Below are 17,416 nucleotides of genomic sequence, written 5' to 3'. Positions count from 1 at the left end.
CTTTCAGAATAGCCTGTGAGCCTCCCAACAATGAAAAATGAGCCCATGGAACAGCCTGTGCTCCTGAGACCAGTGAAAGAAAATTGGCTTTTCCTGGAATTTGCTTTCTGCTCTAAGTATGCATTTCAGTATATTTAGTAGTACTGAAGGGGAGATACAGCTGTCAGAATGACATGTTGGGAGGGCTTCCCTGAAGAAACCACAGCTCCCACAGGTTTTGTGAGTGTCTTGTAACAACATCCTCTTGTGGAATAGGAAAACCAACTCTGTAGTAATCTTACTCTCCAGAACAAAGGAGTGGAGTTGTGAGTTGGATTTGGAGCAGAACACCTAAGTCTAAGGAGCCATCCTATAGCTCCAAGTATATTGCATGAGACACACCATTCAACTTAGTCAAAATGGGAGAAAAAATCAGATTAATGAGCTGGGTTTCTAGGCTTGTTCCCAAAAAGGCAAACACTTCCCTGGATTTGGAAGAAAATACAGCAGTATGGTACACAGAACACCAGTAGCTCTTGATATATTTCATGAAACAGTTAGCTAATCAATATAGCTCAGAAGCAGGATCTCCTGTTTGATGATCTAAGTGGTTGATCTTGATCATAAAGTTCTGTTTATGTTTTCAGGCCCTTAAATAGATGAAATAACACTTGCAAGCTCCAAAACTGAAAGTGATTTCTTGAGTTGCCACAAGGGGAAATCTATTTTTAACAGGGATATTGAGCACATGTGAAGGGGGGAAAATTCTTTCTAGGAAAGAAACGTTAAGATCCAAAGAGCTACATCACACTGCAGCACTTTGATCTTCAATAAATACAGTGAGGAGTTGTGAGGTACTCAGAAAGTGGGGGGGGGGGGGGGAAATCCAAACCAGTTAAAATGTTATTAATGGAATATTATGACTGGGGAAAAAAATGGCAAAGGCTGTGTCTACTAGTGAGTTACAGACTAGTCAGCCTAACACCAGTTCCTGGGGAGATTAAAGAGCAAATTTGCCTAGAAGCTACTTGCCAGCACACAAAGGGCCAAAACCCAACTTGAACAGCCCAGCTTGGAGTAGCCCACATGGATTTACTGAGGACTAACTATGCCTGACTGACCTCACTGCCTTCTGCAATGAGACTGGTTTTGTGAGCAGCAGGGGTAGGGGATATGATATTCTACGTTGACTTCTACAAACACTTTTATACAGTCTCCTGCAGTATTCCTGTGTCCCAAATGGTGAGATATGGGATAAGTAAGTGGATGGTAAGACGACTAGGAAGTTGGTTCAACTGCTATTCAAAGGGCTGGGTTCAGTGGCAGAAAGTCCAACAGTCAGCTTATGGCTAGAGAATGCCCCTCAGGGGTTGATGAGGATGCCAGTATTGTTTAATATCTGTCCTGGTAATGTGGGTGATGGGAGAGAGTGCACTCTCAAAGCTTGCAAAGGAGCAAATTGGGGGCGGTTGTTGATGAGCTGCAATTCAGAGACACCCACAACAGGTTGGAGAAATGGGGACATCATGGATCTTGTGAAGTCTGGCAAAACCAAATGTGAAGTCCTACATCTGGGAGGAGAATTCCTGTGCTGGAGGACAACAGGCTGTGTTCCAACAGAATGGAATAAAGCAGCTCTGTAGAAAAGGTGGATAAATGTTTGAATTCAGGTCAGCAGTGTGTTCTTGTGTCAGAGGGCCAATTGCATAGTGATCTGCCTTAACAGGAACACACACTAAGGGAATGGATTCCTCCCCTCTAGCAAGCACTTGAAATATGTCTGAAGTACTGTACCTAAGTTTGGGCTTAACAGTAAAAGGCAGGTATCAGGAGTGGAGCGAGTCTGGCTGAAGGCCACCAAGGTGATAAAGGTGCTGGAAGACATGATGTTTGAGGAGAGTCTGAGAAAACAGAGTTTGTTCAGCTCTAAGGGGGCAGGGGGGAGAGAGAGAGAGGAAGGACCCACAGTGGTAGTATGAGAAGCAACAGACATGTGATGGAATATGGAAAACTGGGACTTAAATAGTAGAGTGATAAACCCCTGGAATTGATTGCCAGCACAGTAGTTGTTCAACATCCTTTCTTCATGCTATTCAAAACTCATCTGTAGAAATTCCTCATCAATCTGATCTTATGGGTCTGTCTTTGGGTTGGAGAGGGAAACTTACGTGACCTCTACGAGTTCCTTCCAATTATTCGATGGCTCTGTGGGACTATGAAGTTACAGTTTCTGATGGTTGAGACATCAGCATTACTCAGTGCTGCCAGCTCAACTTAATGCAGGGTACAAGCATTGGAAATTACTGTTCATCCATATTTTACTGTTGTTATGCCACACTCAGAAGGATGCTTCTAAAAGACCAAACCTAAATGATCAAAAGTTTGAAAAACTCAGTTTTATAAAAATGTTGCTTTTTTTTCTTACCCTCCAAAGAAGTAAGAAGATAAGTGATTATGTTCTACTTGCATGCCTCTCTAGCTGTCACCTATAGAGCTCTGTAGGATGCAAGTGGTGCAGTTTGAGGAAGAATGAGTGACCCTTAACGTGGGGCTTAAGAGGCATTCCAGGCCTGGAGATGAAAGGATGAAGAACAAATCCTCTGTATTATTGAAGCGTGTGAAAGGCATGAAAGAGCTAGAGGTAAATCAATAGTTTGCATTTACAGCACAGGAGAGGAAAAAATAGAAAAAGAAGCTATACTGGGATTTATTTTTCCACCTTATTTGAGAGAGACTTTTTTTCCCCTTTAGGAAGCACAGAACTGAGCTTTCTGTAGAATTGTATACCTTTGGCACCCTGGAAGGTGTGCCCAAAAGAGAACTGTTCCTTGTGTTGTCTCCCAGACAAATGATTTGGTAATTAAATGCTTTACTGGGACTGTGGCTGGCAATTCACAGTAAAGCAGGAAAGACTGCTTAGCAGTAGAGAGGTTTAGTGCTTGCAGAGATGGAGATTAATATAGACTTGAAATATGACTGAAGAAAATCTTTATCAATTGTAATCAAAGTCTCTCAGTGGGATTAGGAGATGAGGTTAAGAGGTCATGGCCTACCCACTTCTAGCTGTTTGTTCAGCCTTGTTAATTTAGCTTGTCTCTTTAAAGCTTCTTGGCAGTGCCTATTAAATGCCATATGGTTCAGTCACTGCTGTAACAAGTCCCTTCTCCGTGTCTAGCTAGGCATTTGGGTAGCACCTGTGTCTGGTCTGTCTTAGCACTGTGTAGTGATGTGATACGTTACCTTTTAATCTGATGATAGATTAATTTCAAAGGCAAGCAAGTTAAATTTCTCCTCTTAGTTTGTACAGGCCCCCTTCAAGAACAGGAAATGACAGGGCGTTTAAGATAAAATACTCTATACAGGTGCAAAAATGTAGTGTTAAAGTGTAATTTAAAACGTGTAAGAAAAGACAATCACCTTCTCTGCGAGGCCATTATGGATATGATCTGTAATATTCATAGAAACTTATTGCTTTTCTGCCTGAAGTCACATAACACTTTCAAAATGAAGTGTGGGGAGATGGCTGCGATTGTTACCTCAAGGTGATCAGTCCACAGCCCTTTCATTATCCTCACTTGTGCCATGTGCCACTGCTCCGTGCAGCTGAAGGGCACAGGCTCAGGACCTTTTAGGTGATGATGGGCTTTAGTCTATACTGTAGCTGCTAAACTTCTTGGGAAACAACAGTGGCAAAAAGAATTTCAGGCAGTGGCTGAATATCACAGTTGTAAGAGTTCTTGGTCACCTCTGCCTTGTGTTTTTTGCAATGCAAAATGCCTCGTGCAATCCCTCTGTTTGCCATGATGAACACATCACCCTCAATGGGAGTATCTTGGGCACCCAGCACTGCTGAGGCTGTGGTGTTGCATGCCTGTATCACCTTGCTCCTCTGGATAAGGCCCGGGCAGCTTTGCCACTGAATCTCATGCCAAGAGCCATCGCTGCCTGTGGCTGTAAGATGGAGGCTGCTCCATTGTGGTGTAAAAACCGTGATGCTGAGGTGCTTTCTAGTGAAATGGTAAGGAAGGACTAGGGTGGGTGGCTTTTGTGGCTAAACATCTTTTGTCTGGGATAAAAAGGGGTAGCCAGGCATGGGAGATGAGATGTCTCCCTTGAGTGATGCTACATTTGTCATTACGATAGCAGAGGCTGCTGGGAAAAGACCAAGCAAACTGTCTGAGGAGAACCAAGTCCCCAGGTCAAGGTGAGCAAGTTATTCAGAACCACTCTGCTCTTTCTCTCCCCTGCTGACTTTCTTCAGATACAGTTGTTCTTGAATGATCACAATCAGTATATCAAAATAAACGCTTTATAGAGTAAGGTAAAAGGAGTTGCTGGCAAGACTGTAAATCCTCTCATGGAACAAATGATAACTCAGCTCAAGAGCCCTTTTGTCCTGGCAGTGCAGGAGGGATATAAATTCTGTGAAAGTATGTGTCAGTCGGAATTGCTCTGCATTCATCATGTCAGCCCTCTGCATCATTCATGAATGTCATAAGAGACTAAAGAATTGGCACTTCATGGTGAGAATGATTAAACAACCATTAAGCTTGTCTCTTACTCTGCCATGGTACCTTTTTAACAGATTGCCAGTGTAATGCTCACGTGTGTCCACCTCTCTTAAGGGTGGCTGTCCATTCATGGTGGCAAGAAGAGGAGGCAATAGCAAGACAAAGCTGCATGTTATTTACAGAATGGCTTGTATACTGTACTACTAGCTCAGGGTACTTTTTGTTTTCACACTCTGTCCTGGGTTTGGCTAGGATAGGGCTAGTTTTCACCAGAAGTTGGGATGGGAGACAGCTGGGACAGATTACCCAAACAAACCAAAGGGGTGATTCCTGATGATGACATGTTTAGTATAAAAAGGGGCTAGTGGGGGGACAGTCTGGCTTTGTGACAGGTCTGAGCTGTGTTATCTGAATTGTACAGTTCGGTGAGAAACTGTATTGTGCATCACCAGTTTTGTATATTCTAAGACCTGTTGTTTTCCCCTTCCTTTGCTGTCCCAGGAAACTGCCCTTATGCCAGCTCCTGAGTTGAAACTTTGTCTCCCTGTTCTCTTTCTCATCCTGGAAGGGGGGGGTGGGTGTGAGTGAGCAGCCATGTGGTATTCAGCTGTGACTGGGGTGGACCATGGCACACTCCTTCTGTGTGACCTTGGGGATGGTCACTAGCCTTCCAGTAGCTGTAGGTGACAATGTCATATTTGAGATGAGGTCAAAAACCTGAGAACACTGAGTTTGTTTCCTTGGTAGACCAAAACATCCCCACTTAGTCCTAGGAGCCTAGGCTGTGCCTACAATAACAGGCAGCAGCAGAGTGGGTTTGCAGAATGAAATTTAGTACCAAGGAACTGAGATCCATGTTGTAGGTATTTTACCTCTTAAGCTTCATTCTAGCATTGCATGGGGTTGTTATGGCCCAAGTGCAGGACCTAGGACTGTCTTTTTGAACCTGGTACTGTTCTTCTGGGCCCATCAATCCAGCCTCTGGAGACCCCTCTGTAGAGCTTTTCTGTCCCCAAGCAGGTCAAAACTTCCACCCAACTTGGTGTAATCTGCAACTTACTCACAGACCACTTGATCCCCTTATCCAGATCACTAAAAAAGATGTTAAATAGAACTGGTCCCAGTACTAAGCCCTAGGTAACACCACCTGGTGACTTCCTGCCAACTGGGTTTAACTCCATTCATCACAGTTCTTCAGGCCTGACTATCCAGCCAGTTTTTTACCCAGTGAAGAGAACACCTGTCCGAGCCATGAGCAGCCATTTTCTCCAGGAAGAATGCTGTGGGAAAACAGTGTCAAAGGCGTTTACAACATCCACAACCTGTCCCTCATCCGCTGAGTGTGTCACTGATTCACAGAAGGAGGTCAGGTTAGGCAGTACCTGCCTTTCATAAACCCACACCAATGGCCAGGAAAAGGTTAGATGTCTCCTGCTTCCTATTTCCAATTCTGATGCTGATTTAATAGTGTGAAATTTGGTAAAATTCTTACATTCTGGGGCTCCAGAATAATCAGTAACCAATATTTCTGGCCCAATTCTTTGTGACATTCAAGCCTGAAACCTTGGGTTTGATCTCCTGCAGCGCAGACTGTAAATGATAACTATTTTCTATTTTAATAACCAAGACTAAGGAAATGTGAAAAGGTATGTAAGGAAGAATGAAGGATTGCCTAAATTTAAAACAAATCTTTGTAGTCTGTAGCCACACAAGATCTTACGCTGCTGCAACTTGAAGTGATTAAACAAAACTGAGAGAACAGCGGTTGTCTTTGATTGGTTTGGTGGTTTGTTTTGGGTTTTTTTCCCTGATATCTTTATTTGTTTTAATGGAATAAGCTGTAGTTTAAGGCTCAAGACTAGAAAGATTCTTTGAAGGGGGAGCTGAATGGGCTGAGATCAATAGTAGCAGTTTGGCTTCCATCCATCCTGAGCTGTATCTAGGCCACTTTGTTACCGTTCAGACTCTGTAAAACCGTAGTGAGCTAACATCCCTATTCTTCCTCCCAGCCCCAAATGAGCTATGAATCCTGCTGTGCTTCTCACTGTTAACAGTAGTCTCTGCATTCAGCTCCTCTGGCATTCTGCCTTCTGGGCTTCTCCAAGGACATCCTTGCTGTGTACTCTTTTATTGGGAAACAACAAGAAATAAGAAAATGCATCCAGATTCCAGCTCCTGTTTGGCAGTAAAATGTGACTAAGAAAAACTTCCTTCTACCTTCACTGAACTTAGTCATGGTTGTACCTAATGAAGTCTCTTTCCAGATGGGAATTAACTTTGACCCTGGTAGCCACGTCCTGCAAGGGTCACAGTAAATGGGCATGGTTTTCTGGACACCTCCACCCAGTAAATATCATATTTCAGTTGTCTTGTTTGTAGCTTCTTCTGAAACTTCATCTTAAGCCTTTTGTCTTCCTGTAATGAAAGTTTTATGTTTGTTATACTGTGGTGTTCGGTTGTGGGGTTTTTGTGTGGTGGGTTTTTTTCTAATAGTATGTTTTCCATTTCCTGCTATGTGTTTAAAAAAACAGTTACAATAAATAAATAAATGAATCAAACCCTTGTGGACCTTTTCCAGATTGTCATCTGGCTGCCTAAAGATGTGAGGGATGGACTTGGTAACACAACCGGTCTCGTGATGACGTAAGGGTGGTTGTATGATAAAAGTCTGCAAGGCAGGCTTGACACTGAGAGGACAGATAGCTATAGGGATGGATTACTATGCCTTCCAGTATGAGAACTATGAAATACGTACTCTATTTAGCAGGAGCAAGTATGAAAAAGTGTTTCTTCACACAATAGAATCACTTGGGCTGGAGGAGACCTCTGAAAGCCTCTAGTTCAAACCCCTACTCAGAGCAGGCTCAGCTGTGAGGTCAGATCGAGTTGCTTGGGGTTTTATGCAGTAAGATCTTGAAAACCTCCACACACAGACTCTCCAAAATCTCCTTGGGCTACCTGTTTGACTGCCTGTCTGTCCTTGTGAAGAGAAAGCTTTTTCCTCCTAGCAAGTCAGCTTCTCACACTTCAAATTGTGCCTGTTGCTTCCTCCTTGCCAGCTGTGCACCACTATGAAGAGCCTTCCTTTGTCTTCAGTAACCTCCTTTCAGGTGCTGTGAGACTGCCCTTAGGTCTCCTTGAAGTTTCCCTGTCTTCAGGCTGAACAAGCCCAAATCCTTTGGTGTCTCCTCACAAGGCAGGCTCTTCAGCCACCCATCTTTGTGGCCCTTCACTGAACTCCCTCCAGTGTTGCACTGCCTGTCTTGTACTGGGTTACCCAAAACTGGATGCATTATTCCAGATGCAGTCTAATAAATGCTGAGTAAAGGGGAATAATCAATCTATTAGTAGGATATGGCTCAGTTAATAGAGTATAGGTTGCTGTAAGCTGCCTTTGCTGATGGGTCCAAAGCTGGCTAGTGTTCATCTTGCTACATCAGTGTTGGATTCATGCGAGTCTTTGCTAAAGGTTTGTAAGTTGTCATTGTGAATGCAAAACCTAGATGGAGAGATGGGATAAGTACTTGAGATCTCGTTGGGATTACTGTATAAACAAACCACATGAAATGGAGTTAATTGCTGAAAAAATGCACAGTCTGGGTATATACTTTAAGGAAATAGGGTTGCTCTACTCAGTTTTCCCTATGTGTCCCTGTAGGATCAGTGCTGGGGACATGATGATGAGCTATCCGGATCCTTGTCTAACAGATTATGTTGTTATAGAGTAAATGAAGATATTGCTGGAATATTTTTGTAGTTGTCATCTGTTATGTTCAAGTTGGGATGCCTATAGTCATCTCGGGTCCGTTTTAGTCAGCAACTAATCCCTAAATTCCTTTTTAGATGATAAACATCCCCAACATGCCTCTTAGCAAGTTCAGATTTGTGAAAAAAACTCTCTTCCCTGTATCCCAGATTTAGGGAAATCTCTAGTGCAAGCATAAACTGTCTTGGACCTTCTAGTAGTTCTTGGAACACTCCCTTGCTCTCCCCCTTTTCCTCTTCCAATCCTTTTAATGCAGTGTAACTAATAAGAAGTAGCATACTGTCTGATCCGATTGTTGGCTGATGCACACATACTGGGAGGAAAGTGACTCGTATTAATTTGCTGTCATTAAAAAAGACAAACACAGAAAGCAGGCGTGATCCGAATTGCTACTTCCCTTTTGTGTAAGCACTGCAGATTTTCTAACTCCTCCTTTCAAAACACAAAGGACCCTCTGTGCAAAAAGCAGGGAAGGAATACCCATTTCATGTCGAACCATCTCTACTTTTTGAGATATGAGATGAATATGGTGTTCAATCTGGGTCTCAAAGGGTTTGTCAAGAGGAGAGCAAGCTCTTTTACTGAAAGTAAAAAGAACCAGTTCATGAAAACTCCTTTTAAGCACAGAAGCTTGCTTTTTGAGGATTAGACTGGAAGCTTTGCATTTTTCAGGGGTTTAAGTTTTCTTCGTTCCTGGGCAATTTAAAGCTCTTGATAAATAAAAGGATGCTTCAGCAGTTGTGTCAGGTTTGTCTTTGTATCTTTTCCTAGGAAGGATACTGTGATGGAGTAGTCAAGCAAGACAAATTATGATGATTCCGTCTCCTGTAACCATTTTCATCTCCCTCCTCACCCTCTCCCCCCCTGTTTATTTTTTTGTTCTCAGCAGGTGGGTGTTTGTATTAGACCTTCTAAATTCAGGGTGCTGGAAATGCAGCATCTCAGGCAGAAATGTGCAAGTGTCAGAGAAGGGCCTTAAGGAGAAGGAGGAGTAAGAAGTTTTCATTCTGATTGATGATCCTCAGTTTTGTCTAGCCTTCCATTTCCTGATGCATGTGGTTGAGTGACAGTAAATCAAAGGTGTCCCTAGGATATCCTGATATTGCAGATCATTCCACATACTGTAAGAACACTGGTGTATGTACCTGAAGGCAGGGAATGTGTCAATGTCTACCTTGGTTTTTTTGTCTCCTGAGCTCAGATTCTTACTTTTGTCTAAGAACTTTTATGTGATGTGATGGGAAGTGAGATAGGAAAAGGAGTAAAATAAAGATTAGGATCACAATGTAGTTGAAGTTTGAGATTAAGGGCCACTGTTTGACAGCTTATAACTGGAGAAGGAAGAATAGTTGCTGTCAAGAGTGGACCTTGGTAAATATGGAGGGACAGAAGGAATAGGGTTGGTGCACTACTTGGTATTAGTGCTGTTAATTTCCTTGTTTTAGTCCTAAACCCATTTGTGAGTCTTAAATTCAGTCAACTTGCTTCTCTCTTGATTTTTTTTTTCTCTTCCATTCTTAATTTGTTTGATATCGTCAGCTGGAAGTGTCACCAAACATGTAATGCAACAGTGAGGCAGAAATGCTGTATTCAGTGAATTTAGTAGACAACACTTGTAGTAATTAAAAAAGAAAAACACCCGACCTGTTAGGTCATCTTTAGACAATATGGATGTTCCAGCACAACTGGAGTTGACCCAGTTCAAGTGATTTCAAGTTAGTTTAATCATTCGTGCTACTTGATAGCACATTGCAATACTATGTAAAAATTTCATCTGTTTTCACAACTGTTGTTCTTAATACTTGTGGGTGCTTGTATTTCTTTGTCCTCAAAATATTCATTTGCCAATCCTTCAATCTTTTTTACTCCTAAGAAATTCCTTTTGGAAGTGCACAGTGTATGTGAGGTCACATACCTCATGTACTTTGGTGAATTGCTTCTACAATCAGGATATTTATTTTCTATTGGGCCGTGAGAGGATTGGAGCTGCAAAGAACCCAGTGTGGGAGGAGGCTGTGAACTGCCCTGTGTGGTCACATCCAGTTCTGACCTGGATGAAAATATCCCACCACACGCCACAACTTCAACCTGTCAGAGGAGCACATGGTGCTCCTGCTTGGATACATTTAAGAAAGAGCAGTAGCTACTGGGAGTAGGAGACACAGGAGAGTGTGTGGACAGGCTCATAGAGGATGCATGAAGGGAGGAGATGTGTGGGAGAACACTGAGGGAAGGAAGATGTGGAAGAAGGTTAAGGGAGAAGCATGTGAAAGGGGATGTTGCTGGGGACATGCTGGATGCACTGGGTGTTGAATGAAACTTGCCTCTGAGGGGACTGCAGCTCAGGGCAGAGATCTAAGCCTGTGAGTAGCCTCTGTCAGAGCAAGTACGTCCCTGAGGGACTGGGGTCAGGGGAGGGACCCGCACAACAGCAGGGACACCCTTGAGGGGACTGGGGCCTGTGGGAGACCCACACAGGAGCCATGAACACTTCTGAGGGGTTGCAGCTCATAGATACGCTATGCTGGAGCACAGAAAGTAAGAAAGAATCAAGGAATAGTGGGAGGAAACCTTTGTGTGCTGACCCCCACCTCGTCTTTGGCCAGTTGTCTTGCTGCAGCTTGGAGGGAGAGGAAACTAGGAACATGGACTAGAGCTGGCCAACCAACCACACCTGAGCATGGAGAAGGAAAGGAACATTCCCTAAACATTTGTTTCATTGTTTGTGGCTGCTTTTTTTCCTCCCTTCTCCCTCAGAGCCTGAATCAGTAGTTAAAGTTTACATGAATTGTAAATAAAAACCGTGAAGTGAGATGTGCAGGACCTTGGCCGTAAGTTTTGGTGTTAACTCAAGTTATTATTGTAGCTTTTAAGTTTGCCTGGATTCCTCATAATTTTAATCTTTAAGATACTTTTGAACTGTAAATATCTGAACTGTATCATTTGTAGTAGTTTAAGCTCGTACCCCCGTACACAGTGGCTGAAGTTAACCCTTAAATGTATAAACATTGTTATAATACCTGCCAAAGTTTGTGTTTGCCTGGTCATGGGGTGATGAGTGTGTGTTGTGCTGCAGCAGAGGCAAAACAGGCTGCTGATGGCTTACTAGATGCAAATAGAAAATTTGCAGTGGAATATTTAATGCAGGGAGATTCACAGGATCCCTAAGGCACAAAAGAAGTTATATCTTACACAGACGTGACAGACTTGTTTGCTACTGCTTTACAGGATTAGTTTTAGACTGGATATAGCTGCTACACTTGTACAATGTTGATTGAAGGATACTCTTCCTTAAGATAGGTTTTTGAAGTTGGGCAATGATGAGGAAGAAGTGATAACTGATTTAAAATTATAGATGGTGAAGCCAACTTTAGATGTTTCTTAGCACAGCTCAGTAGGAGGCTTTATTTGCTGCAGCTTCTAACATTGCTTATAACTTTTCTGTTAGGAATTTTCCACAAGGAGTGTTTGCCTCAAACTATTTTGTTTTGACTGAAATGGAATAATCTAACAGCTCTGTCCATGAATATGGCTAGCAAATACATAATTTGCCTTAGCTATATATGCAGACTTTAAATAATAGCATTGTCATGTGTGTTGCAACATATCCATCTCTCCAGTGTTTAAATGTCTAAACACCAAAGTTATAAATTATAGTTGCAAGTTATGTCATTTCTGGGAGAAGTCAACTGCCACTCTGCCAAGCTCTAAGTTTATGATTTTATAAGCTTTATGCATGCTGAACATGTAGTGGTGTCCTAGTAGCTGAAATCCTTAGGGAGTGTGCCTTCACCATATATTTCTTAGCTTCTCTGAGCTCCCAATGCTGACCAGATTCTGTACACAGCACCCCAGTAGAGTAGCTGAACGTACTCTGTTCCCATTTGTTCTAGCATATTGGTACAGTAAATCTGGCCCAGGGCACTGTGAGAAGTGGGGTATCTCACAGTTGGCAGGGAAATAATTTTGTATGCTCATATTTTTGTATAGAATTACAGAATGAATTATAGAATACATTGGTTTGGAAGAGACCACCTTGTTCTAGTTTTCTTCTTTTTCTCACAGTGTAGGTTGAAATTAATGTTATATAGTTGAAGTGGTGAAACACTAACAATAAAAATAATGGAATTAATCAGTCCCTCAGATTTTTCTGTTTTCAAGGCACAGTTGGTGTTCTATTTATTAAAGGAGGTACATAACTAAACCTTGAACAATGAGGAGAAACTAAATATCAAGTGGCTGCTCGTTAACAGACTATTATCCATTGTCAGTCTTGAATAGAATGTGTCTTGGAAAAAAATATGTGCTTTCATGTAATAAAGAGGTCTGTAACAAAGCTTAGGTGCCATGAGGAGATCTCAAGCTGAAGAGAGTTTTACCTCATAGATTTGTGGGGTTTTAACCTAGTTCTTCATGTAATTAGTCTAGAATTCTCTGCAACACCACAAGGAAAGGATAGTAATTTAAGATTGGAAGGGACCTCTGGGGATAAACAAGTCCAACCAGCTCATTTAGACCAGCTTAACGCAAGGTCAACCAGATAGAATTGTTCAAGCCTTGTCAAGTTCTGAAGCTGACATCTCTTTCCTGATGTCCTGGGTTGTAATTCTACTGTTTATCTTGTTCCATTCTCTTGGATTTTCAGACTCTGTATATTCATAGTTGCTGCAGTCAAGTAGAAGCATTTAAGACAAGTGTGTTGGTGTTGTGGTTTTGGGTTTGGCAGGAGGGGTGTGCAAAGGTGTTTTGGCTTTTTATAGGGTCGTGATGTGGTAGTGACCCTTGTTACTCATCCTCTTCCACTTTTATTTACTGGTCTTCACCTTGGGCTTTTAGACTGGAGTGACTATTTTGTTCATAATTTGGGGGGGGGGGGGAAGTGGTGAAAGGTCTAATAACCAGTACAAAGAAAAGGAGGAGAACTTTGAAAGTCAAGTGAAAATAGTTTCGTAAAATGTGTTTTAATATATGAAGCCATCAACAGTGAGTAAACTTAACTTTGTTTTTTTTTTAACTTAACGTTGCTATGACTTGTCTGGTCTGTAATGCAAATACACAGAACTCTTAGAACAAACTGATAAACTAAAGAGGGATATCTGTAATGTAGTTTAAAGCAGGCTGTTGATATACCTGTGCACTGGGGGGAAGACACGGGTATTTCACTAACCAGTCGTCTCCAACTATATCTCTAACCTCTTAGTTGGGGATGTATTTAAACCAAAGGACAGTGTTCAGCTTTGCAGAGGTTTGGTGATGTCCTTTGGAAAAAGGTCAAGGAACAAATTCTCATGCTCGCTGTGAAGACAAGTGGTGCTGGAAATACGTGGACTAGATACCCAGAAGCCTCGGGAAGTGTTGAGAAAAGGATAATCTCCCACTATGTGTGAATAGTTTTCAGCTGAAGACAAGTCCAGTCTCAAGGAGAGCTGCCAAATATTCCCCTTGAATTTCCATGTAACATTGAATCCCATGCTTATGAAACCAGTGTGGCTTCTTGTTCTCCCACCCCAGCAGTGTTTATCTGGCATCGTCGGGGATATCACCACTAATGAAATTGTTCATTCTTGATAAGCTCTTCACTTACTTTTATCTTAAATGCTGCTTGTCTTTATTTAGGAATTAATAAAAGGTACTTCTTCAGGTTGTATAAAGAAATTTCTTGAGTGATTTATATTTTAAGAGGAAGCTTACTTGTTTGTAGTGTTCTTGCTGCAGTGTGTGTAGGAACTTGCCTTGAGATGGAAGTTACATTGCTTATTACTGAGCCTAATGGTGCAAGGCTGATGGTGAAGGAACATACAGGTTTTGTCTGACAAAAAGCTGGTTCACCTTCATATCTCCTGCCATCAGAAAAAGTGTCTAGTAATCCAGGGCTATTGCTCTGCAAAGGAGTTGCAGTGTTTTAGAAGGAATACATTGGACAGAGCAATCATAAGACACACATGAAGTGGTGTTTTAAACACATATGGAAACAATTCCAATATCAAAGATGGCTCATAATGTCATCTATCATAAAATAGAAGGATTTTAGTGTTTGTTGTCATCTTCTGTTACCTCGTTGAGCGTGGAAATACGTATTTCCACCATGTACTCAATTTTCCTGCAACTTTCACTGGGTGCTATCAGTAGCCTGGCCAGCAGGAAGCATTAATTTCACCCCTTTAATGAAAGCATATGCTTGCTTATGTTCTTCCACTTGCATTGCATAGTGTTATTACTAGAGCTGGCAAATAAACAAAGTGGGTAACTAACACTTTTTCCCTTGGTTTTGTGTTTTGCAGCTGGTGCCACATATATATTTGGGAAGAGTGGAGGTCTCATCTTGTACACCTGGCCAGCTAATGACAGACCAAGCACGAGGACAGACCGTCTTGCTGTGGGCTTCAGCACCACAGTGAAGGATGGCATCCTCGTTCGGATTGACAGTGCCCCTGGGCTTGGTGACTTTCTGCAGCTGCACATAGTGAGTAGAGATGGGCCCATGTCTGCGCCAGACCTGGGTTGTTTCTGGTAACTGAATATGCATCTGAAGAAAAGTATTACTCTAAAATAGCACATGTGATAGCCTATGCTTTCTGTATCTTAAGCCTTAGGTAGTTCTGCAGGGTTTTGTACAATTACCGAACGGGATACACAAGGAACCAAGTCTCGGTGCCAGAAAGTGTGGTGGAGGGGCAGGGAAAATATAAAACAAAGCCTTGAGATTCAATGGTGGTAGGATTTATTAAAAAACTGTAGAAATGTTTTCCAACAGTGTTAATCTGCTGGGACATATGCACAGCCTTGAATACACTTAAATTTATGGTGGAGTGTGTTACTGTTCTCAGAAGGCAAAGAATGAAATGAAGTGGTAGAATTGTGTTGGGGTTTTTTCCTCACTGAGAAAGCTCTGTGAGAACTGAACAGATCCTCAAGCTGATAAAACTGTTGCTTGCTGTTGTGGGATAATTCAAAAGAACATGAATTTGATGTTAGCACTGTGTGGATTTGCAAGAACCAAATAGACTTTTTTCCTAGAGCAAATAATACAGAGAAACATGAGTGAAGGTGGATTTAGGGAGAGTTGAATTGTTTGAGAAAATGAGAACAATTGAACTGGAAACTTGAAGTTTGTTATTTTATGTGATGCTTTTGGAGGGGAGGTTGTTTACTTTGTTTTCCTTTGCAAGCAAAGTAGCCAGGGAGCTTACTGGAGGTAAAGCTGGTCATATCACTCGATGCTCAAGTTACTTCCAATGTTTTGTGCATTAATTCATAGCAGAAGGGGATTGTGCCATTTGCAGGAATGTTGTTGATGTTTTGTGGAAAAGTTGAAGATATAAGTAAAGAGGAGAAACACCAGGGGCCAAAACAGACCTAATGTGAATAAGTGAGGGTCTTAAGCCTGCTAAGAAGGGAGGGGTTGGGGGGGAGGGGGGGGAGGGAGGTAGAGGTGTTTTAAGAGCTGGAAGAGGAAAACAGCTCATGAAGAAGTGACAGAGAACCCCATTTCCCCAGTCCCTGCCCCTCCGTGCCACAATGAGGGGGAAGAAGGGAGCAAGATCATGACTAAAGGGAAGTCAGCTAAGAATGGACAGGTGGGGGAAGGTGCTTTAGGATCTGGTTGTGCTTCTCATTACCCAACTCTGGTTTCCCTGTGTGCAGTGCAGTGTCATAAATTAGAGAGTTTTCTTTCCTTCACTCTGTGTTGAGTCTGGTTTGCCCATGTGGTTGATGACAGGATGATCTCTCCCCGTCCTTATCTTGACTCCTCAGCCTCTCAATATATATATTCTCTCCCCTGTCCAACTACAAAGGGGAGTGATAGACCAACTTTGCTGGGTGTCTGGCCTCCAGCCAGGCCTAGACCACCACACATGTTCTTGAATATTATTAACTCTACACTTCAAAATGAATCCAACTCAACTTTTTAGAGCAATTTTTTTTAACATTATAACCAATTCTACTGGACAGATTAAAACAAGTGAAGCAAATTCAAACAGTTTAAGCATTTATTTAAAAAAAAAGGGACATTTTCAGTCAGTTTTGGAGAGGAATGACATTTTTTCTGCTTCCTCCAAACATAGTTTTGTTAAAAATATTCTGAAAGGCATGATGCTAGTTTCTGATTATTTCAGGTGTCTAAATCAAAGCTGCTAATTATGGTTGATATTAATGCTGAAAGTTCTGTTGACTGCTTCCTGTGTTGTTTGGACAATTTCATCCCTGAAGATGTTCCCTAGCAGCAAATATAGAACTAGTTCAGCTTTAATTTCTCTTGTTCTTTTGTGGTCAGGATGGATTAGGAGGATTTGCCAGTCATTTATGAGGAGCAAAGGTATGCTGCTGAGCTGTTGTAGGTATGGTATTACTGTTCATCATACATATCACTGGCTCTACCTAAATGTTCAAATAAAGAATGTAGCCTGAGACTCATGCTGTTATATGCAATAGAAAAGTTGAAGAGGAACTTTTAAAGTGTTACTGGCTTCTTGAATGTCTGTAAGACTCTCTTATCTCTGGCTTCTGATTCAAAAGGACAGAAGTGAGCTTACATCAGGATTATTTTGGAAAAAATTGAAATCTGAAATAAAAGGTACATCATCAAATGCCACTTAAAATGCAAGATTATATAGGACCTCTTAGCCAAATGCATGCAAGCTTTCCATGAGACCAAGATCTTTCATAATGGGCTGAAATCTATCATGCTTTGTGTTGTCATGTTCAAAGACCGTCTTCCTTTCTTAAAAACCTTGTCCTTCCATTAGGCCATTTGCAAGTGTCAAGAGAAACAAGACAGCATGGATCATATTATAATAGAAATATGGAAGGCATAAATTTGTAGATCAGAGCCATGAAAGCAGATTAAATTGATAATTAAATAAAGTTTTAACAACGCAAATATTTAAAGCATCAAGCAAACTATATGAGAAAGAACAAATAGATATTAGAACAGGGAAGACCAGTGTTAATGTAATTTATGCATAATGTATAATGCAATTATATTTAATGATCATGAAAGTGATAGGGATTTTCATGGATTAATACTGGGGAGGCCTCTTCTGGGGCCTTTCTGGATATTCCAGTCACAGACTTTATTTTGAATGCAATTTGTTGGCTTCTGACCTCCTCTCACTTCCCTCAGTGTTCTGTTGGTGGTAACAGGTGACAAAAGCCACCA

At 41.7% G+C, this 17,416-nt stretch overlaps 1 protein-coding gene across 6 annotated transcripts in view; it reads left to right on the top strand.

Annotated features, from left to right (window-relative positions):
• NRXN3 (neurexin 3) overlaps positions 1-17,416 on the top strand; it is a gene marked incomplete at its 5' end in the record, with an annotated part of 932,122 nt that overhangs the window by 671,621 nt on the left and 243,085 nt on the right. For all 6 annotated transcript variants that reach the window (XM_084263764.1, XM_084263765.1, XM_084263766.1 and 3 more), the window contains one exon: positions 14,538-14,719. In XM_084263764.1, coding sequence (XP_084119890.1) covers positions 14,538-14,719 — 182 coding nt within the window. The remainder of the gene's footprint in view (positions 1-14,537; positions 14,720-17,416) is intronic.

The sequence above is a fragment of the Gallinula chloropus genome (assembly GCF_964237585.1).
Source record: "Gallinula chloropus genome assembly, chromosome: 4".
Classification (NCBI taxonomy): domain Eukaryota; kingdom Metazoa; phylum Chordata; class Aves; order Gruiformes; family Rallidae; genus Gallinula; species Gallinula chloropus.
Note: the sequence above shows the minus strand (reverse complement) of the source record. Positions and strands in the feature narration are given on the sequence as shown.